At 40.8% G+C, this 23685-nt stretch overlaps 1 protein-coding gene across 1 annotated transcript; it reads right to left on the reverse strand.

Moving 5' to 3' along the window:
* Positions 1-508: 508 nt before the first annotated feature.
* Positions 509-23073, reverse strand: BEST3 (bestrophin 3). The gene is made up of 10 exons (XM_071766669.1): positions 22910-23073; positions 18995-19164; positions 17206-17300; positions 16366-16599; positions 10934-11088; positions 10105-10182; positions 9559-9711; positions 6102-6182; positions 4628-4779; positions 509-2028 (listed from the first exon to the last, which is right to left on the reverse strand). The coding sequence occupies exons 2-10, from the start codon at positions 19144-19146 to the stop codon at positions 1131-1133; spliced, it is 1998 nt and encodes a 665-aa protein (XP_071622770.1). The 5' UTR covers positions 19147-19164; positions 22910-23073; the 3' UTR covers positions 509-1130.
* Positions 23074-23685: the final 612 nt, after the last annotated feature.

Raw genomic sequence — 23685 nt, forward strand, 5'->3', positions numbered from 1 at the left:
CTGGGGGAGCTGCATTCATATAGATGTGGGGGGGAGAGCTGAAAACAAAAGCTGATGATGCTTCCAGGGCCTGCTTTGAGACTACGTGCAGGAATGGCAGCCCAAAGGCCAGGTTGCTGCCAGAAGGTATAGAGATGTGGCTTGGACACCCCTAGAACAGCAGCTGTCACCTAATTCTATCTTGGGTTTTGGTTAACAGAGAGCATGTGTGGAACAACTGGGTAGCATGGGAACAGGGGAGGAGGGAAGGACATGGAGAACAATTTTTGCTAACAGTCTCAGACCATTTGGTTCCCTCCCAATAGAGGAGGGAACCAACAGAGATGACTGCAGCCTGCGCTGAAGATCTCTGTAATAGCAGAGCCCTCAGCTCAGTGCCTCTGCAGTTCCATCACTTCTTGAGAGAGTGCCTCAGACTTTTTATCACAGTATTTTACAATAAACAGCCACTTGGTACACCACATACATGCTCCAAGGAGCAGAGACCAAAGCTCAGACCTTCCATGCCCAGCTCATCAGCATTTTTGCCTCTTGCATTTTTCTTTATCAAGTTAGGCAGACAATAATTTTATTTTTACTCTGCAGCGGCACAGCTTCTGCTTAAGTAGGGCAGGCTCCTGCCTGATTTTTCAAGTGTTCCTTTAGGCGGTAAGAGAAACTCTCCAGGCTAAGGAGGAAGCTGAGCCCACACCTCCCTTTCTAGCCACTTGAGTAGAAACCAAAACTTGCTGGGTCTTACAGGGAAGACATGGGACTTAATTTGAGGGAGCGGCCAAAGGTTCAGGTTGTATTGAAAGTGGACAGAGCCATCTCCACTCTTCTGATAATCTCAGTATTTCCTCTAGGTGAGCCTATAGAGCTTGCTGCCATGTGCACTGGTTTGTTTGCCTCTTTTCCTGAGGCTCTCTGTTCTCCCCATAAATGTTTTCCCCAGGATCACAGATCCACAGAACCACAGGATCACAGATTTCAAGCCAGTGACCAAGAGACTTAAAGCATGTCACCACAATGCCTCTTATTTAGGTGTCCAAATCCTCTGTTGGACCTTGCTCAGGATTTGTCTGAGCATTGTGTCTGCCTTTCTGCACTTTTAGCAAATCTAAGTTCAGTCAGAACCAGGGGAAGCATGATCAAAGTTTTCTTTCACTTTTCTCGTTAGAAAATTCTACTATGGCTGTTTCTTTACTATCCAGATTTTCCCATAAGTGCTGCATCTCAAACACCTCCGAAGCAGGGGAAGAAGTAATGGTTTCTCCATTACTGGAAGTCCTTTGTTCTGACATTGTCCCAGACTGTGCTGCAGGCAGTGCAGTGTCAGTGTTAGTCATTGTACTGTGACTATGGAAGCTTGGCAGACTCCATCTCTGAATGTATCTCTCGTGATCTGTTATGAAACCAGCTATGTTAGTAGTAGGGAGCTCATTTTTGGGCTCCCCTATCACAGAAGGAAGTGACTGATGCACCTCACAGTGGTATGCAGTCATTTCTGAGGGGAAAAAAGGATGGTCCAGAAGAGTCACATTTTCCTCAGTCAGGCTCCTTTGGAGCTTCTCTTCAGGCATGCTCGCCGTGCGCTCCGGTTGCAGTTCTGGTCGGCCCAGCATATCAGGTTCTGTACCCTCAGCTTCAGAGATGATGACCTCAGGAACCGGCTTGTTTGTCTCGGATGAGGTGTCACTGCCACCAAAGTGTGCCTCGTTCCTTGAAGTTTCATTGATAGGTCCCAGATCTCTGCTACTGTGAAGCCTGTTACTTCTGCTAGCTCCTTCGTGTCTCTTCTTAAAGCTCGAGCTGGAGTATCTCCCTCTTGTGTGCATTTCCTGCAACCGCCTGATGTACCCCGTTTCATCTGCTGGGAAAAACACTGAATTCTCACTTGTCTGCCGACTGTAGTGTGGGTGAGATGGGGATGAAGAGCCCTCATGAACACTGAGAAATCTCTTGACTCTTCTCAGCACTGAGTATCTTCGGTGTTTATCCTCTTCCCAGGGCCATTCTTCTCCATAGAGGAATCCAGTATCAGCCAGCCTGCCAAATAAAGCCAGGTAGTAGATGTCACTTCAGTATAGGATGCGTGTGGTCTGCATGCACAAATATCCCACTATCTCAGCTGGAAGACATGGGAACCGAAGCCCTAATGTGTCCCCATGGAAGGGTATGGAAGGGATGGAAAAGGGGTGAGGGTGCCAGGGAACAGAGCCTGTGCCTTTGCACTATCAAGATCACACAGAAAGATCTCCACATCCAGATGTCTCTTCTAGGACAAGGCTGGGAGGGTATCCAGCCAGACATCTGGCACCATCTCATATTTAGGCTGCAGCCTTCTGTGGCAGCTCCATATTGTTAGGTTTTTGCTTAGGGTGCAGGAAAAGATGACAAAGAAACCATGCTTGGTGCTCTAGATAAGTTTTCAGAATAATCCTCTGGGGAAAAGTAACAACAGTGAAAAAAACCTACTCTTGGAAGCAGAGTGCGGTGGTTTGAAAAATATTGGAATTACTCAGGTGCTACAATCTCACTCACTTCTGGGGCATGACAGTGTGTCTGAAAGTCCCACCTGTATCTGGTGTGCTTCACCTGCTCAGCCTGGGTGGTTCATGAGGACAACTCTTGCTGTACCTGCCAGGCACTTCAGTACACATCACTGATTCAGTGCACCCCAGGACAAAGCCAACCTGGCCTGGTTACCTGCCCTAAGGGCAAGGATGGCAAAGGAGGGCACAGTGAGGCAAAAGTAACACAGAGGGACACGTGAACTTTGTCCAGCATTTGTGAAGAACATAGAATCATGGAATATCTGGGGTTGGATGCAACCTTTAAAGGCCATCCAGTACAAGCACCCCTGAAATGAGCAGGGACATCTCCAAAGAGATCAGGTTGCTAACAGCTCCACTGAACCTGACCTTGGCTGCTTCCAAGGATGGGAAACAGTTCTATCACCTCTCTGGGATACCTGTTCCAGATGTTGACTGAAGAAGATTTTGGATTTGGGCTCAAGTTTTGTATAGTTGCTTTACACTTGGATGAATCTTTAAACCTTGTTTTTGGAGTCTGCATAAGAACTACTCAGGTTTTTTTAGAGATGAACAGAGAAACAGTTCAGAGGAGAAAATAACTAATAAAAAAGGCAACTCATCAGAGTTGTTTACATTTCACAGGGGCTAACATGGAGGTATTTTTCACTCACTGCCCCTTTCATTTTTTGTGTGAAGTGCTTCTTATTAAAAAATTGTTTGTGGCCTGAATAATGTTTCTTCTTTGCTACTTTTTTTCCTGCTAGAAATTGCAGTAAAATAAAGTTTATTCTATGAGTTTTTCTTCTTCATTTTTTACCTACTCCATTACTTCATTTTGTCCATTAATAGTTTTCCAGAAGGAAATAAATTCTAATCAGGCTGTGAGTGACAAAAGGAACTCATGTAAACTATTGTTCTTTCAGGCAGAATGCATGCAAAAATGTAAAAATAAGAAAGCACCACTTTTCCAGACAAAAGAAGCATGATTTTATTTTAATAAAGGATGGACAATTTTAGAAAAAATTAAAATTTCTTGAGATTTTTTTTTTTTTAATGGCTACTGTTAAGTTTTTAAAAAGATTTTCATATAAATACATCTGCTTGCCCTGGTATTTGTTCAGGCATGGTGGTATTTATACTTACTGTAAGCTTACTACAGCATGTTACAAATGTTTAAACTAAACAGCTTCTAAGCTAACTGGCCTATCACTGATTTCTCATAAAGATCTTGACCACATGGGGCAATCCTATCTCCTCTATATGTTTCTTTATTATGAATATTCTTGCACTGATCTGTGCAAATCACTTCTTAGGGGTAGCTGTTTTAAACTGAGAGGGCGTGGATTTAGACTAGACCTTAGGAAGAAATTTTTTACAACGAGCGTGGTGAAACATTGGAACAGATTGCCCAGAAAGGTGCCAAAGAAAGGTGCCCAGAAAGGTGGTAGAAGCCCCACCCCTGGAAATATTCAAAGTCAGGCTGGACAGCACTCTGGGCAGCCTGATCTACTTGAAGATGTTCCTACTCACTGCAGGGGGCTTGTACTAGATGACCATTTAAAGGCCTTTTCCAACTCAAACCATTCTATGATTTGCCGAATCAGAAAACCTGGCTACTCCATCATTCATACCTAGAATATTAGTCAGTGAAAAGTCATTCTACCTTTAAGATCATTTCTTGTTTATCTTCACAAAAGGCTGAGCTGATTTTAGCCATCATCAGCTAACTAAACAAGCAAGAGAAGAGCTATTTTGCTAACTGGGGGAAGTACAAAGAAGATGTAGTAAATAAAGAATTAAAAAGGCAAGGGAGTTGCTGTCTTCAGGCGCCACCCTGTGCTCAGAGACTATGAGTAAACCCTCCCTGCAAACATATCCTGTTTGTTAATTGCACAATTTAAGCAGTGGGTGCACAATTTGTAGGAGCAGATGGACTGCTGGAGACATCACACCACCAACATAAGCCTATTCACTCCCTCCAGCATCATTTCCCATTTTCATCTTCCACACTCACAGTATCGTGACAGCCAGCAGCCCTGCGCTGACTGTCAATCAGCATTGTAGAGGGGGTGACCTTTTTGATGGCATTAAAGACCCTTAGTTTCACTAACCCCATTTCAATAGTAGATCCAAGAAATGAAGGAATGCAGTAATCAGCAGCTGCTTTTGTGTAGGGTGGCCGGGCAGAGGAATCATTCCAGTAAATATCTTTCTCCATCCTTGGTAAGTTCATGTGCATCTCATCCACAGCCAGAAGTGAGACCTTAAATTTTTTTTGTACAAATCATATCACTTTCAACATAGTACATATACGAAATAACCTGCTTTGTACTCCCTGGATCAACATTTCTTTCAGAAGCCCTTGAAAGTAAGCTGAGCACTGGAAGAAGACCCCATGTTATAAAATATGCCCCCTATACTCTCCTGTACTCCTGAAACACAGATTTTATTATAACTTGAGTCTTCTATGCTGCGAAGGTACTTGCTTCAGATTCAAGTACTTTCCTCATGCATGATGTAGTTATATGGACATGTGATCCCCCATGTGTTATGTGAAATCTGTGTAGAGTATTAGTTGTGCTCTGTAAGATGTCCAGAGGCCCAGAAGCTTTCTGATAGGCTTCATCCACACTTGAAGACATTCAGAAACAAGTGTGTGTGTGACCAGCCTGGTCTAGAGTCTTCCAATACATTGTAGGCACTGTAGCATGAGTAGCCTGCAGCTTCACTACAGGGAAGTGTTAAGCCAGAAAGCATCTTTGGCACCATGAAGGACTTTCCCACTCCTGCCTGTACATGCATTGCTTCTTTGCTTAACATGATGGTTTGCTCTGCTCTCTCTAACACCTGCACTCTACTTTGCACTCTTAGTTGTCCCCAGTGGACTCAGGGGACTGAGTCAGCTCAGTACTAAGCTTGGCTCTACCTGCAAGGGGTACAGCAGGTGCCATGGGACCTCTTCATGTTTTTGGATTCCTTCATGGCCCAACAGACAGACACTTTTTGGGAACTGGTGGTAAATGCAAAAAATCTGTAGCCTGGCCATGGCACAGCTCCTGCCACTGGCGACACTGGCTCCTGTGCTGACCACAGATGCTTCCATGGGCAGAAGCATCACAACATGAATCATGGCATGGGCCCAGCTTATTATTTCAGGGTCCTGGTTGGCCTTTTCCATATCTTCACTGCCTTCTATTTTTTTAAAGAAAGGTTCAAATACAACATTGTAATCTCTGGACATTCAGATTAGCAAAACATGTTCCTATCTATGTGGGAATAGAGGGGTTTGGGATTTTGCAGGATTGACCTACATTATGTGGTTTTTCAGGTATAAATAGCTTATAGTTTGAGGACAGCTGTTTGCATGTTCAGTCAGGCATCAGAAATACCAAATACCAAAACAAAGATGCATTAGCTTCTAAAAACAAAATCTGGGGATAACAGACATAGGTAGTACTTCAGGGAAAGAATCTGTTTTTCTGACATTTGTTGCCCTTGATTTGTACCTCAGTATAATAAACAGGATTAAATGTAATTATAACCTATGGTATAGTAAAGCTGGAAGAAGAAATAACAACAAAAAACCTGTAAATTTCTATCGATGCACCAGTTAGTTTCAAAATCATCATCATCTTCTCCAAATGGATTAATAAGTTGTTCAGCAACCTGAAAGGAAAATAAGACAGTGAACAGAAGTTGTCATGCCATGTCAAGACTGCTGCTGCAGGGAAAATAGGACCCGATTTTTCTCTTTCTGTCACTTGCAATCATAGCTTGAGCTCTGGTTTTGCCAGGCTGGTGAAGGAACATTTTGCCTTCTGTACAGATTCATGCCTCTGTGCCTCATTGGTGCTGTCAGTCATGACTGTCAGCACTGGCCTATTGGGAACTGAAACGTGTCTGGGCCATGGTGATTGTCACATAGGATAGTCATTACTTTACCTTACAGTTGTCTTTGTCTGATTTAGGCAAATGGTTTAGTAGCTAGAATGTGTGTTATTGCATTACAGTCTACAACACTCGATGAGCCCATTAGGTCAGTATTCCCAAACCTTACAGCTGGAGTCTGCTGCCAGGCCTAAGTGTCTCCAGCTCAGACCTGAGCCCCCCTGCTTCTTTGTCAGGGGTGATGCTGTCAGGCATCCCTCTGAAGCTTTCCAGCCAGTCCATCAAGAGACTTGACTCAAGTGGATGCCATGCATCATGTTAGCCAAAGCCAAGAGAGAGGACCTGAGTTTGTTCTATAATTCAGCCTGTTGGTTTGAGTTTCTGTGCATTAAATGATTAAAAATTCAGGGGAGAAGCCCATCCTATGGAAGAAATAACCAAACAGGGAGCATACAGGCACCTTTGTGGTGAGCTCCCTTAGTCTGAAAACTAGGCTGGGGAAGGAAACCCATCTGACTGCCCATATTCTTATCCAGTCCTGCCCCTTCCCAAAGGAATAAATAAATGGAAAAGCAACCAGAGACTGGTTCCCCATTCCTATGACCACCAAAGTACATTGAAAGGAGACAACTCATAGCTGCTGGGGGAGAAAAAGATTAAATGGGTATTTATTTTTTTTTAAGTTTTAAGAAATTCATCCTTCTCTATTTCTCAGTTCCTCAGTACACGGAGGAACTTCGTGTACTTCCCCTTCATACTTTTTCTCCTTCTGTTCACATTTTCAAGCCTTGGTTTTAAAGCTGATCACATTCTTGCTGACCCCCCAGGACTGCCTAGAGGTCACCAGAGCCATGCACAGAAGCACTGGTCAGGTCCTTGGTTTGGTGTGGATACACACACAACTGTGTGATTAAACAACCCTGCTCATGAACATCACTACAGATGGCCAGGATCTGAATAACTTATAATAGTAAGGCAGTCACCCTGTAGATATTTATTCCCATGCACCTCTAGTATGTGTCAGTGGATAATCACTTGCTGATTTTCCAAGGCCACCACTTCCTAGGTCAGCAGTGGAAGACAAAAAATGAGCTACTAAGCAGATTAATGTGACAAAAACACCCATAAGAAGGAATGAAAGGCAGACAGGGAAGATCTCTGCTCACACTCACTGACCTGGCCCCTGGCATTAAATTTTGGGTACAGCTATGGAAATGATGCATTAGGAATGAGCTGGAACAGACTGTGCTGTGGGTCTCTAGGGAAGACACTGAATCAGCTCAGTGTAATCTGGGGGATCACCACCCAAAAAGCCACTGCAAAACCTGTCACATGAGCTAAAAAAGGTGGGCAGGGCTGGGGCTAAGGGAACACCATCAACAGCCTTTTTCTTGGCTGACTTGGTCCTGGCATGTGAGACATGACTCTAATCTCCATACAGGAATGTTGTACTGGACAACTAAAGCCTATATTTGGACAGTCTGTCTAACCCCAAAACGAAAATTGGAATTTAGAAAAGCCTTATGTGGTGGGACACTTTGCTCCTGCATTGTAAGTGTAACTCATCAGGCCCACGGCCAAAGAATGAGCTCAGTTTATCCATAATTTCTGAGGAATTGCCAAGTTACTGGAAATCAATAGCTCTGTGCCCTCTCTGCAGCCTGGTTGCCAAAACCCAACACACTCAGCAGGAAACCAGCTGTAACCTTCAAGACAGAAATATCCTGATTTGGGGGCACTGCAGGTTTGGACAACCCTGCGGTCTGAGGGAGCACTGCTGATATTAAATTCACTTTTTAAAACTACTTCTTCTCTATTTCATTTCCTGATGAAGAAGATTTTTCAGTTATCATGCCTTCTCTAGTCAGGAATTGGCTGGAAGTCCTGAGGCTAACTGGATGAGATGCTGCTAGCAGCCTTGGGTTAGGGGAAACCATTCCCCCCTCAGAAGCACCAGCAGGCAGTCAAGAGGAACAGCTTACAGTTTTGTAACCTGGTAGTAAATCCCTGGAAGACATTAAAGCCTCACAGTTCTGAAGCAGTAGCATGCTCTCCCAGCAGCATCAGCCTCCCTTTCTCTCTCTTCTGCTCCCCTTCAGGCTGGTCTCTTTGCCATAAACCCCTTTCCTCCCCTGATTTCCTAGGATGAGGGACTCGAGGAGCTTGCCCTGCAGGCTCTTTGCTTTTCCCTGAAATATGCCAGCTTGGTTGTGCTGCCTGCTCTGCTCTGGCCTTTGGCTCTGGAAAGGGGGCTGTAAAACTGTACAGTTTTTTGCAACAGAAAAGTTAGCTCTGAGTTTCCAGCCATGATTAATAATCCCAAAAGGAAATGTTAATGCACATAGGCCCTAATGTACCAGTTTTCTTTTTATTTGAAAGTTTTTCTAATTAGTCTAGCTAGAAACTCCATTGCAGCAGAGAGAACTGCTATAATGTATATGGTTTAATTACTCAACTACAACACTGTCATTGTTTGAACATGAGGAACTAAAGAAGGATGGGTTTCGGACTCTGAGAGGGGAGGAACAAGCTAAGCCTTGACATGCATCAGTGTTAACTAAGCAGACTATCCATGGGCTGATGGGTAGCATCCAATGCTTTCCATAACTCTTCTTTTTAATGAACATTTTTATGTGTTGGTTTGTAGCCAATGTTGGCTGTCACTGTCTCTGGAATTGGAGACTTTTAATTGCCTGCATCTTATTAAGTTAAGAGCAGATGTTAGAGGCTGGCTTTGATCATAAGAAGAAAGTATGATTCTTTCAGCCTATTCCAGGTCTGCAGCATCATTTCCCCAACACATAGCAGAGTAGTAGAAAGGTTTCTCTTTCAATCTTTCACCTGTCATTTTACAGTCCTGGTCCTGGAACCTGATTTTGCTCAAGTAATAGGAGCAGTGGATGCACTGGCCCTACTAAAGTGGGCTTTTTCAGGTTCCCAACAATTTCCCTGCAAGGTCTTTCAGGCAGAATTTGAAATGTATTGTGTGATGTTTCTTTATGATCACAGGACACTTCAGGCTCAGTTCAGCTTTGGTGAACTCCAGTGGCTTTACAATGTGCCACAAATATGTCACCATGACTTCAACTCTGACATGTTCACCAGCCCCCGCCCCAGATGGGTTACCCATGGTCTTCCCAGAAAGCTAATTTACCTTGAGCCATCCTGCATAGAAGAAGAACTGTAACAGTGTGAAGATTGGAATGTAAAGATCTAAGTCATGCCCTTGATATCCTTGGTCAGTGTCCAAAAATTGGCGTCCTATCAGGCAGGCAAAGAAAAAAGTATAGACTGCGAGAGTAACGACCTGCAAAGGACAAAACTTCATTGAAATCACGCAATAATAAAATCTTATGCCTAAGTAGCACATACCCAAAGGCCTCTGACTGCCTTTTGCAGTAATTTAGAAATCTCTAGGGAAGTGTAACAAACTGGGAGGGCATAGGAATAATTATGGCCAGGAAGAAGACCCATGAAGCATAAAAATATTTTAGTCTTTCCTTCACCTCTCCCAGATTTTTCTGCATTAAATATGCATTAAATATGACCTGAAGAGTTAGACAGGCTTCCATGATCCCATAGAAGTCAACAAGTGCTGAACAGCTTGGAGAATCTGTTCAACTCTATTGATGTTCTGCACCAAGCTCCCCTTCTTATCAAAATTGTGTTTCAAATTTTGTAAGAGGTAGTGTCTCAGTACCTGGGTATAGACCAGTGGAATTCCAACCCAGTCATAACCAAACAAAAGACTACACCAAGACCGGTACTTATTCATCTCCTAAAAGGAAAAAAAATAAATAATAAAAACCAAAAATAAAATCCCCCAACCAAACAAAAAAACCCAACCAAACAAAACAAAAGCCCACAAACAAACAAACAAAACCAAACAAACAAAACCCAAATCAAAACAAAAAAACAACCAACCAAAACTCAATAAACAGAAATAGCATGGAGTTTAATTCTAAATTATAGACATTTTTGTTTATTATGCACACGCAAGGACATAAACTGTAGCATAAATAAATTGATATCATAATTATATCCAGCACTCTACTGTCACATTTTGAATATTCATTTAGTTTATGGAGTTGGAATAGTATATTATGAATTTCTTCACAAATTATCTCTTTTTTTCCTAACTTATCCACAGTCCAGTGATAGATGAAGGAGAATATATTATATCATAAAAAGGATGTCTGACCACTTAATGAAATACTCAGGAAGATTATCTTCCCTGAAACTAATATTATAACATTCAAAATGTCAAATCGTTCTCTTTTTTTCCCCTGAAGCGATGCAACAAGAATCAGTTTACAGTGATGTTACAGTAATTTTTTATTCATCGACTTGTTGCTTCAGTTAATGCCTTGTTAGCATATAAGTACAAACCAGTGATACTTTTCTCTGTGTGATAGAAATCATTTAGATGGCTATGGAGAGTTGTGAGTACTAAAACAACCCACATAAGGGAAAAGGTACCACATAGCAGCTTCAGATTACTTCTAATCAGGTTCACTTTTTCTACTTACGTTCATTAGTGTCTGCAGATCTACACTGTCTCGAATTCTTCCCTCTTTTCGTGCCTTCGATGCCAAATTTCCAAACCAGACAAATGGAACCCAATATTTAAGATGGGGAGATTTAAGGTCATCAAAAATCTTTCTTTCATATCTTGTCATGAAACCTATTTACAAAAATCAATAACAAAAAACCCAATTTATCATGTCCCGTGGGTGCAACTGACACTATAAATTTTGAATATGTTTGAAATTGTTTGTCTTATATTTGCCTAGAACGTTTCAAAATGCTATTTATAATTCTAAATTGTACACCCCTCATTTCTTTTTTTCAGTGTTTGTTTGTTTGGGGTTTTGCTTGTTTATTGCCAGGGGATTTCTTGCTAGAAACAACTAGTTTTTGCAATAACTACCTATGCAAAAATTCCTCTTAATCACTATATGCAATAATTTGCTATAACTGTGGTCTCATATCTGATCACTATCAGACTGTGGATATATTGGGGATATTAGGAATTGTACAGATTACTCTCTAGTTTCATCTGCTACTTTCAGAAAAATAAGGAACTGTATATATCACTCAAGAAATTATCACTTTTTGCAATGGCAGTTTTTAGCAGCATGTAAAGATATGTTGTAAGGGCAGTTATGTGACCACCTGATTCTGATAATTTTTTTGGTAAAGCTGCAAAGCAATGAGCAAGCAACAGAGGATAAAAATGCATGCGTGAAACAGCTCAACAGAGACTGTGCTTTCTCCCAGTGAAGTACTTGCCTGCCAGATTCTGTTTCATGTTTGCTTTGGAGTTATGAAGGCATGAAAATGGATGGAGAAGGAATCATGCACAAAAATCCTGCTGCTACCAGATTATGGGGCGAGATGACATAGTGTTGGTCTGCAGGCTGAAGCTGCTCTCTGACTGGTAATTTGCCTTGCCAGGATGCTGGAAAGGCATTATGTTTCCTGCTGAGTTCCCCTGGCCTTGTGAAGCCCTGCTTCTCCCTGCTGCAAGCAAGTCCAAGGTCAGATAGCAGGGAACAGGGACCGTGTGTGACAAAACCTGGATGCGAGCAGCTCGCTGCCTGGGACTAGCACAGAAGCAGCTGGTTTTTGGAGCAACACCTCCTAACCTCCTGGGTAAGAAAGCTCTGCTCTGCTGTCCTCCTTCAACCCAGCCTATGAGAAAAACAACCTCCGAAAATTAATGAGGGGGAACTTCATATTTTCCTCTGTCCTTATTCTGGAATTTCTGACATTGGAGCAATCTTCAGGTTTGGAGGATCTTAGCTGTTGCTCAGGTGTGTGTGCCAGCTACTAGAGTGAGTGTAAAGATTCTTTTGTTGTGATACTCACTCTGGATCGGGACAAAGTTAGTAACATGATAGCTCTAAAATAAGTGGCTCTGCCAATTAAATCAGGAGTTTGAGTGCTGAAAATTCAAAACAGGGAATTGAGAATAGACAGCAATTGTTTTATAGTCTTCAGTTAGTGTCCTGGTTTGAACAACTCACAATTAGTAACTAAGAACTGATCTATTGTTACCAACATTGCCAACTCAATTATGTTTTGCATAAAATGTAAATAAGATAAAAGAAGATTTTTTTTTTAAATGAGGCAATCTTAAATATTCCATTATTGAGGAAAACAGTTGTACAGTTGCAACAAATCAACAAGAGAAGGTAGGAAATCCTGCAACTGTGGAGAAGGAACACAAGGATAGGACAGATAATTCTGTGAAAGAAAGTTCAGCAGCAAGACACAACACTCCTGCAGCATCCTGCAATTTGAGAACAGACTAAGATACAGCTTTTAAAATAACCCTGGGCAGTGTGCAGCCATCTCTCATAATCTGCCAGACAAATTGACCTGCAAGTCCATTGTGACTCCTGACTCCTAAAAATCTTTCAGGCTGCCTTTAATTTTTGGCTGGCAAGCCTGCTCATTATGGGACAGGAAAAGATGTTTCTATCAAGCTAAAACAGACAGATAGAATATCAGAAAATTGACAGTTTGGAGTAAATATTGGATACAGATCACTAGAGAGTCTCTGGGAGGTCATTGTTTAGAAGGACACAGCCTAAGGGGCTGAAGTCATGAGGGTTAGTTCAGCTTTTCACTGAAAATAGGTACCTTTTTGCTCAAAAAAGCTTAAGAAACCCTTATTCTTTTAACACTAATGTTCAAATTGTCAGCATTTTTAAAATTAAGTTGTTTGTGTTTATATTAATTAAGTATTCTCATTGATGGATAATAATAATGCCTAGTATTCTTATCACAGAAAATATTAAACAAGTCTGGATTGCTCTTACTGTTGGCAAAAGTTATAGCAACAACACACAGCTCAGAACCACTTGCTCTGATTGTAGCAGTAAAGAAACACGTTACACTGTATCAAAACAGGAGGATATCAAGCCTCAGTTATTAAAATTAAACGGTTTCTAAACATGCACATACTATTTTTATTTGAGTATTCAAAGAACTAGCTGAAGAACTCTGAACAAGAACGCTGATTTTGACAAGCACCGGAAAACTGGAAATATTTGGCAAATAACGTGCCAAGAGCTTGAAAAGGAATGGCAGGGAGCTGGATCCCTGTGAAAGTATGAGAAGGTTGACAGGGGATGCAATCAATAAAGAAGCAAAGGGCATTAGTGTGAACAATGCCAGATGAAGTGATCCTATGGCAAAATTATTGAGAAGAACAGAAGCTTGGCTGGAAAAAAGTTGTGCTCTCTCTCAATTGATTCAAAGAGTTCTCTCATCAAAACTGAATGGTTTGAAACAAGACTGGTCAGGGTACCAGGATCAAATACTCTGAAGAGCAGTGGTGAGAGAAGAACAAACAGAACCACAGTCATCTCTCATGTCTCCAGGGTGCATTAACAATGACTGAGTAGATGAAGGTTTTGCTTTCTGTTTCTGTGCTATGCAGGAAAGAAATAATTTAGGTACCACATTCCAGTAGAGCATTTCAGATTGCAAACTTCAGTCATCCATACATATTCATGTAACTGGGCCCACACCTCATGTTTCTCTTCAACATTTCCTAAAAGCTGTTTCAGATTGCTCTCTGCTCTGCTGCTAATTCACTATTCATGTTTTTTAAGACTCGTGGTTTTGAGCATCCAGCTTGCACCAACTCTTGCACATCACAGTCAACAGGCTGGACATGCTGGGCACACTGCTAAGCATGTGACACTTACGACATCCATTAGGCAGCATCATAACATCAAAGATCTACATGCATCTACTGCCTAGAGCTTCATAAAGAATGCTAAAAAATGAAAAATACTTTAGAAGAGTTAGGAGGAAGATCCAGCACTGAAGACTGTCCCTTACATGGAGATACTGCAAAAGGTGGTAAAGCTCTTATGTTTATTGAAGCCTTTATGCACTCTGCTAAAAGGTAGCTACTAAGAGAAAAAGGTGTTTTCATCTAATTATGAAAATAATAACCCAAACCCGTTTAAAAATCTAGTGATTAGAAAAAGATGCCATGCAAATTCAGACTGAGAATAAAATTTCACTTTTCAGTAGTGAACTCAGCCTTGTCAGTTCACCTATCATGTGATGCAGTCTCCTTTAAACCAGCTGAATTTTACATCAGGGCTGGCTATTTTCCTAGAATGTATTATATAGCTCAGTCAGGAGTTGCACCATAATAAAGAATGTTGTGGGTAAGGTTTTCTGCCTTGTGTTATGGATGAGTCAGACTAGATAATCATGATACTGTTCTCAGATTTTTAAATCTATTAGTTTAAGCAGTTCTTTTGCTGAAAAGGGAAATATGTAGCAGTAGTTATACCGTGGCAGTTCTCAGCTTGACAGAGAAGTGCAAAATAGGCACAAGTTATTTCAATGATGACTGTGGTGTTAAGTATTAGATTCTGCTACTCATGTACGCATTAAATGTTGCACTCTCTTGCAGCCTGATATGTAATGACATAGGGAGGAGACATTGCAGAGAACTGTCTTATTCCCGGGATGTTAATAGGAGCAAAATATACCCATAAGTGCTCAGCACTTCATCAACAAAAATTCCATGGCACAATGCGTATTAAAAACTACAGAATAAGTACTGAAATCCACAGAGCAGACTAAAGTATGAATACTTAGTTATACAATTTATTGTAGAATAATTTCCACAGTCAAAAAAAAAAAAAAAAAAGAAAAAAAGACCAGAACTTGTTTTCCAGTCTGCAATTTTTGTACAATGCTGTGACATTTTGTCTCTTTTGGAACAGATTGTCTTTAGCAATAGGGAGGCAGAGCTAGATTAGCCTGCTGGAAATGTTGTAATTTTCCAGTATGTACTAGAAGCAGATTGCTGGGGAGAGTGACAGAAGCTTTCTTGGCCTCTCACAGGCTCAGGTAAACAGTTTTGTTGAGCAGCACAAGGAAGAGAACCTCAAATGACATAACTTTTTTTTTTTTTAAGATCAGTGCATTCTGTATTTTACCTGGATTTTTATTTTAAACATCCAAAGCTTCTCACACATATTTGAAATGTGTATATACACACTGCATATTTTGTCTTGCTACAATTTCACTTACTAATCTCTACCAAAGGCTTAAGTTTAAAAAATGCAAGATATTAAGTAAAAAATGTATGACTTGTCTTATTCAAAAGAGATGCCCACATCTCTGCACTAGTGTCCAGACTCTGACCAAGCTGGTCAGAATGCATGGCATCACACCTTGCCTTTAAATACTCAGTGGCCAGTCCTTCACGGAGAAGCAGAGCCTTACATGATTGAACAGTCTTTCCCATCATCACACTCACTGTGTTATCAAAACAAATAGAAAATTAAGAAATGCTTAAAACTTAGTATATTTATATTTGTATAACCTTAAGATGAGGTTATAAATTTAGAAGAAATGCCCTTTGATGAGGTTGGGGTTTTTCTAAGTGTGTTGCAATAAAACTATGACCTATGCAAACTACTTTACTGTAGTAAAGTACTTTACTGTACTGTGATAAAACAGTACTGGTAAAGTGTGCAGGCCAGGGTCTTATGCTCAAAACAAGGTTATATCTGAGCCATTGAGGCAATGCTGCATAACAAACCCATCATTTTACAACAGCTCAATTACATTATTTCTCACATTTTGGAGAATGTGGCACCTGCTCTATATATCTGCATGTTCAGGGCAGGCCTATTGCCTTAATTTCCTCTTCTCTAAGAGCAGATCCACCTAAGAGCCTCAAACTCATTTGATTTCCATAGTGTCATTAGATGAAGACTTTAGGAGCATTAAAGATGTGCACTTCAGGGCACGTCATTTAAGCCACTGACAAGAAAGTGGTAGCCTGGACATGGGTTAGTATGGGCCATGCCTGTGGCCAAAGAGGAAAGAAAGAATGAGTCTGGCTTCTTCCCTCCCTCTGCCCCCACCTTGATAGGAAAGGAATGACATTTTGGAGTGAAGGACTTGGCAGTACCTGCTCCTACCACGTGGTCTATGGTGGGGAACCTTTTGTACACTGCTGTGCTCACAGAGCGGAAGATGAGCAGGGATGTTAAATTCACATAACGCATCAGAGTCCTCCTCAGCAGGCGCCCGTATTCATCTCTGCCCTGCACACAGCTGGAGATCAGGAACATCAGTCGGTCTGGCCACGGCAAGTTGACAAACTGATTCCACCAGCGATTTACCACCAAAGTAACATAGAAACCTGGGGTTTAGAAGAAAAAAAAAAACAAAAGCACAAAAAAAGACAGTGCCGATTAGCATTTCAGCTTAGGTTATTTTGATTTAGTTTGCAGGGTGTTATTCATGTCATTAAGGTGCTATGTTTCCCAGAACATGTGCAGTAAGTCACATAAAACCCCAGGATGTAATCCATGCTCATTATTTAATAGACACTGGAGTTTACTGGCCTGTTCCAACTGTGTATGTCATACTCATGAATATCCAAATTCCCTCTCCTGTAGTAAATCTTGAGTGGATTTAGGGCTTTGAAAGTTCAGGCAAAAGGTACTATTGTTAATGGGCACTATATATATATATAGTTTCCATATGTGTGTGTGCATATATAAATTTATATATATATATATATAACTTTACTGTTTTGTCCATATATTAAAAACATGAGCATAAATGTTGATGTGACAAAAGCAACTCTGATTTAAGGAGGCCTGTTGGAAGCGGATGATTTTATTGTAAGCCTCTAACCCCTCATAGGCCCCTCAGATCTGAAATGTTTCTGTGCATGGGCAGTCACAAAATGCCTGAACAGAAGCAGCTCTGGAGAATAATTTCACATGCAATAGGTACTTACCAAGCACAAAAGTTACCGGGATTTGTTCAGCATATTTGTCACAGTAAATTGACAGTTTTTCAAAGAACCGTTTTTGGCTACCTGTAAGAAAAAATCTGCAGCAAAAATAAAATGTATCTGTCCTTTCATAATATTCTGGCACTAGCTACAAAGTGCAAATATGTATAAATAATCAGGTATGTGCAATCAGGAGTAACCTTGGCTAATGTCTTCAAGCGAATTCTTAAAGTGCTGAACACTTTTGGCATGTATTAAAAAGCTGGAGGAGAAGATAATATTATTCCCTTGTCTTTGCAGTTTTTTTGTTACTTATTTGACTGGCACTACTAATTAAGATCAATATGACTGGAGATTTAGTTAGCTATCTCATACAAACTAATGACAATAGTAAACCCTAATTCTGCAGGTAGAGCTTCCTCTCAGTTTTCAGAGGACTGCTTAATAAAAATGCTCAGGTCAGCTTGAATTGCAAAACATTACCAAGCTTTAATTGCCCTTAGGTGAAAATGCTATGGTGTTTTTGACTGCAATGATATTTCTCTTTTCCGCAAGATTAAAACTATTACGACTGCCTATATTTTGCAGCGAGGAATACATTCACCAAATGATAGAAAATGACTTGAGCATGGCAGCTTCTGCCCATGGAGAAAGATATTTAATGACATACATCAAGCTTAAATGCAAACAATTATTTTATTTGTATAGGTGAGTATACAGTTATTCTTGGATTTCATATAAAAATGGAACACATGACAAATATTTGGTGGGTTTTACTTACAGTTGTGCAATAAAACCTGTATCATATATAGAAGGTTTTCCATGGTGTATTTACCATGGTCTTTAATTGCCTAATATTTCAGTAATACTAGATCAATTTAAATAAATATCAGACTCTGGTGTTTCTTTACATCTCAATGCTGTAAACTTGTTTCCAAGCTTACAGACATAGATTACTGAACAATTTTGGAAATTAGTGATTAATCACAGATAAAAAATGGAGGTCATTTTCTCCTTGCTTCACATAAAAAGCAAACACTGAAATCTAATTACAGATCAATGTAAAAGCTGAATTATTATTTTGATACTTATGTGTGGTGTATTTAATCAATTAAAAGTTTCAGTGTGCAAATTGATGCATTGAATCTCTCATAAGTGTGTTTAATTCACACCTTGCTGGAGGAAGCAACTCTGGTAATGTTGCTGGTCAGGTGCTGGGTGACAACAGTTAATAACCACATGTGGTTTCCATTCAGTTTTTCTTGGTCCTCTGCAAGGTTAAAAATAAAGTTTGCCGTGCTGTCCTTGCTTTAAGCAAACCTTTGCTTTTCCTGACTATGTAACCTGGCCCTCAAATAACTGCCTTTCAGGGCTGTTAAAAAAATTCCTATTGAGCAACTGAAGACATGGTTCTGCAAGTTGAAGGTCTACACTCATCATTTGAAGTAGAGGCTAATGCTTGCTGCCACCAACTTAACATCAGACCAATAAAAGCTATATAATGTAGGCTACTGATGGCTCTTTATTTCGCCTGACTTCAGTAGGATGGTTGCTGAATGTTGATCTGAAGCAGAATCAGTTGAATTCAAAAGACATTATTTTATTTATTCCCTATATACATATATACTCCAGAAAATTAAAGTAAACGTGGAAAGGAAAGGACATTCGAAAAGGTCCAAGGAAAACACAATAATTATGTAGCATCCTCCTCCCAACCATCACTTATAAGCTAACACTGAAGTGTGAAACTTCAGTATAACATTTACAGAGATACGAATTGGAAAGAGTGTACCTGTATAATACACTTATCGCTGTGTAAAGGGTAGCAAAAACAATAAATTCTCTGTACAGCAATTTGTAGATGCTGCCCTTCCACCTTAGAAGTAATCTGTGAAATCCAAAGAAAGTGGCATTCGCTACTTTGCTGGAATAGGTGACTGTCATTGTCTTGGCAGGCTGTGCCTAGAAACAACAGAAGAGAAACAGGAAACTGACAACATTGCAGGCAGTGTATTCTAACCTGAATGTACCTTTGTACGGACAGATATGTAGAAAAACACAGAAAACAGAAAAATATGTATATAATAATAGTATATGTATACACACATACATGTTGTGTATATTTATATACATAGAGAGATAGAGAGAAATAAAAATCTTGCAGCTATGAGCCCCATTGAGACCTACAGATTGATTGATACAAGGCTGCCTTTGGGCCTCAAACCCACCCAAAAGCAGTAGCTAGTACCAGTGTGGCCACCTTCCACCCAGCAGTGGCAGAGACATGTTACACCTCTGAAGCCTTAGATTACGCTGTTTGCTCTAGTCCAGTGTGAGCAAAGAAAAGGAAGTAAATTTGCCTGACTTTTTTCTCAAAACTTTCAAAACACCTTTCTTCCCAGCCAATGGGTGTAACTGGCTTTGGTAATCATACTCATCTAAATACAAATAAGATTTGAAGGATGCCTCTTCCATTAAGAATTAGGGCAGCAGGTGAGATCAGCTGGGCAACCAACCCTGTTGTTTCTCATCTTGGGATCTGGATGTACTCATCAGTACTTCAGGGTTGCATGGCCATGAAAAACAGCCACAGGTTTGCTCAGGTAGGCAGCATATAACACAATGTAATTAAAGCAGGTAGGTAACTACTTTATGCTGGACTTGTTTCTTGCTTACCTAAAGTAGGGAGATGCTACAGAAACTTTCATGCACTTACCAAAAATAACCAACTCTAAATGTGGATGAAAGCAGTTTTGTACATCATGCATGGAAAGGAGTAACTAAGCACAAAACCTCAGGGCAGTTACTGTGTACTATAAAGATGATTCTTGCCTATATTTTGCTTATGCCAGTGCAGGTCATTTATACTCAGAAAAAAAATCTGAACTCATAGTTAGTAGATGGCTTGATAGTATTTTATGCGATTTGGCTGTGTCTCTGATGCAGAGCATAAAGTAAGCCATTAAAATTCAGCTCTAAAAGTACCACTTTTCATACTAGTCACCAAGGGAATCGACAGGGAAGAGATACCACAAACTTTCTGTTGATGAGACTGTCTCCTCTCATTTGCAGAATGGTTGCTCAAGGTTTGCCAGAGTGGGCTCAGAGATTATTTTAAGTGGTGGTTTTGGTTGGGTTTTGGTTTGGGGGGTTTTTTTGGTTTGGTTTGGGTTGTTTTTGGTTTTTTTGTTTGTTTTGTTTGCTTTTTGGTTGTTTGTTGGTTTTTTGATTGGTTTGGATTTTTTTTTTAAGATGCGTAGGTTTTATTCTTTAGCATCCAAATTATAGCCGTCCTGTTTCTGAGACTTGGCACAGGCCTTTAAATGTTTTTTGTCATTGTTGAACTCCAGAAAGTTCAATTCAGGAGCCAAACTGGCTGACTGGCTTGCAGAAATGAAGTCCTTTCTTCTAAAAAGCCTGTGGTCAGGAAGCTACGCCCAAGAAAATGGAAGCAGAGATTTCCATTCTCCAGCAGATATGGGGCTTTATAAACAATGGGAGAGACCCGTGGCTGGGTTAAAGGGGGGAATAGAGTAAAAAAAATGTTCTTAATGGTACACTGAGTTTCACAATATCACTGCAAAAGGCAGTGTCCATTAATACTAGGGAGTATGTGTTTTTAAGCCATATATCATTAAGAAATGTTTCTCTGTCTCTGAAACCTCCAGTGGGACTGCCTGTGTGTGAGAATTTAGATATAGAAAAGATATTTGATAATGTGAAGGCTTAAGGCCTGGGGAGAACCTGGACAGTCAGTGTAATATGATGTAAATATTAGAAGATGGAGTTAGACAAATGCAGTCTGAAATAAAACGTAATTTGCCAAATGTGGGGATAAACAAATATCAAAACAGGTGACTGGATAGATGCCCTGTGGTTTAAGATCTTTAAGATGAGAGAATACAGGATAACAAAAGATGGCCTTGAGGAAGAATGCACATAGCAGGAACATACAGTGCTGAGGGTGGGTAGCTCTGCTACTCTCCCCTGGTATCTGGGCAGTTCTGAAACTTTCTGTTCAGTCCCTTCTGCCCGAGACCACAGTGGGGACAAGATTGCCTCTAGCATCCTCACAGCATCTGCCGTTCTGCAGGAAGACACTGGTTTGGGTCAAATCCATACCTGCACACAAAGTTCAGGAAGGAATAATCCTTCCATTGGTGACAGGACAGTGCCAGATATTAGCCACTAGCTGAGCTAAACAAAATGGGTCCTCTTCTACAGAGCTGCAGCAAGTCCTTTTTCACAAGACCTAGTAGATCAGTTTTGTCCACAATTGCAGAACATAATAAAAGGATTCAGGATTAAGAATATTTCCCCTCACATTTGACTGGGATAGGAGAGTATTCTGCATGAAGTACAATTTGCTTGCTTGATTCAAACAATTATATTTCACTTATTCAGATCCCAGTCATCTTTCTTAGCACTTAACTTGATGTCTGTCCTTGACTCTGGACAGACTTCACATTAGCTTGGGAGGCACTGGACACTTTCAGATTTTTCTTTCTGCCTCTGAAATGGGGCAAATAAATGTGGGACAGTTACAGAAACTTTTGGCTTTGGTGCCTTGCTTTCCTTGCTTTTCCTGTGATGCATTGTGCTTTAGCTTCCTGCTAAGCAAATGCTTTATTGAATGTTTATCATTGGGTTTACATAGGGACTTTGGGGTAATATAATGTAATGTCCTAAAATATACATTAGGTCAGATTAGGTGATCTGAGAACCCCTGACACTATATGAAGTCTTGAAAGACAGCTATGTGTCTGTCTGATTCGATTTCACAACATAGCAAGCACAGATTTAAACATGCACTTGTGTTTTTTCCTCTGGGAGTAACTACAACCACTTGGGTGCAGCCCTTCCCCAAGCGGAATTTTTTGCATAGAGCCCTAGACACAGTTTGGTTTTACACGGTGGTCCCAAGCCCTTGGTGCAGCATGTTGACTGAAAGTCCTTCAAAAACTACTCCTGGTCACAGGAAATTAAAAAGATAAAGATGCGACAGACAGGAAGAGCAAAGTATAACGATGCCCCCCAGCACATTCCTGCCTGAGTGCTGTTTTGACCAGGGTCGAGGAAGGACATAGAGCAATAGATTAGATACTACATTGGTGTCACTGAACACTTGCCTGGTAATTGTGGTGCACTTAACTTCATTAGCCAATCCAGGGTTAGGCTTTCTGCTGGTATGGATTTCCAAGTTTTGAGGACATAACGAAAGTTGTGTCTACTTTATGGCTTCAGAGGCTTTGGCTCCTAACTATGACACTGCTTTTCCTTTTGTTCAGTGTTTGTTCCCTCTCTGAAACTTTCTCAACCACAAGATGAAACTGGAATTATATATTACTCCACTTTCGCTAACATCATCAGAAGCCTTTAGGCATAAACTCCTAAAAATATAAGATTTTCTTGCCCCTGCTAATATTGCACCCAACTGCAAATGGGACTTTTGCCTGGCTGAGAATTTCAGAGTGCATTAGAATTCAGAGAGAAACCACAGGAAAAAATAACAGTCATCAGTGTTTCCTAACTGACCATGAAAGGCACATTAGAGACTGTATAAATAAGTACTGCCTCTGCATAGACCAACCCCTTGTCATTGTGTCACCTTATTTCTTGGTATATGGCAGAGCAGAGAAAGTGAGTGAGAGAGATTTGAGTTAAGCCAGCAACAAAAGCATATTAAGCTCATGCTATATCCACTGACCTGCTATTCTGATTCAGCAATCCAAGACCAAAGGCAAATCCGGGACCCTTCCTCTTTCTCAGGAGTCCCAAAAAAAGTCCCCTTCAGGTTTGCCGTAGTCACCTTGCTTTTCCTTTAACCTGAAGCAGGGGGTTGCTGCTGCTGAGCCCCAGGAGGAATGGACTGACAAGAACAGGGGTTAAAATATCTTTCCACTTCTGGAAGTCTGTTTTTGCCAAGTACTCTGTCCTGTCAGTTACAGAGGGAACAAACGCAAGCAGCAGCAGCAGCTGCTGATCTTGCTCTTTTCTAGTCTATAATTATAACGCCACTTGCCATCGAAAAAACCCCTTTCATTTGAATGAAGAATCTTGCAACGGTTTGGCTGGCACCTCCAGTTTTCTTCATTTTATTTCCCGTCCCCAAAATGGGACAGTAAGAGGGGAGCAATTTTCTCTGAGACTTCTCTTGAAAAGTGCAATTTCCCTGAGAGCCAGCCCCGTGGAGGCACACCAGAAAATAGCACTGACTGTATCTAAATGGGAAGACTGGGAGACAGTGCCACCAAACTTCAGACTGTGCCCACCTCTACCTCAAACTCACCGTGGAGCACACCTTTGCTGCATTGCTGGTTTGAATTAGGAATTAAGACTCCAGTGCATGTTGTAGAAATTACCCATCCTCCAGACAGGCAGGTTTGCTGTTACCAAAATTCCCATCAATCTGTTCACGATGGTATATTTCAGCATGTGAAAGCCTTTCTGAGACTCGGGGATCTGCACGGGACTTCTTCCCTC

Source organism: Heliangelus exortis, chromosome 1, assembly GCF_036169615.1.
Source record: "Heliangelus exortis chromosome 1, bHelExo1.hap1, whole genome shotgun sequence".
Taxonomy (NCBI): Eukaryota; Metazoa; Chordata; class Aves; order Apodiformes; family Trochilidae; genus Heliangelus; species Heliangelus exortis.

What these genes read in the sequence shown, in the direction of transcription:
- BEST3 (XM_071766669.1), bottom strand. Translation starts at nt 19,146, where the DNA reads ATGACAGTCACCTATTCCAGCAAAGTAGCGAATGCCACTTTCTTTGGA. An exon ending in AGACCACGTGGTAGGAGCAG is followed by an intron (nt 11,089 to 16,365) that starts GTACTGCCAAGT and finishes TTTTGTAAATAG; the next exon opens with GTTTCATGACAAGATATGAA. An exon ending in ATCTGCAGACACTAATGAAC is followed by an intron (nt 10,183 to 10,933) that starts GTAAGTAGAAAA and finishes TTTTCCTTTTAG; the next exon opens with GAGATGAATAAGTACCGGTC.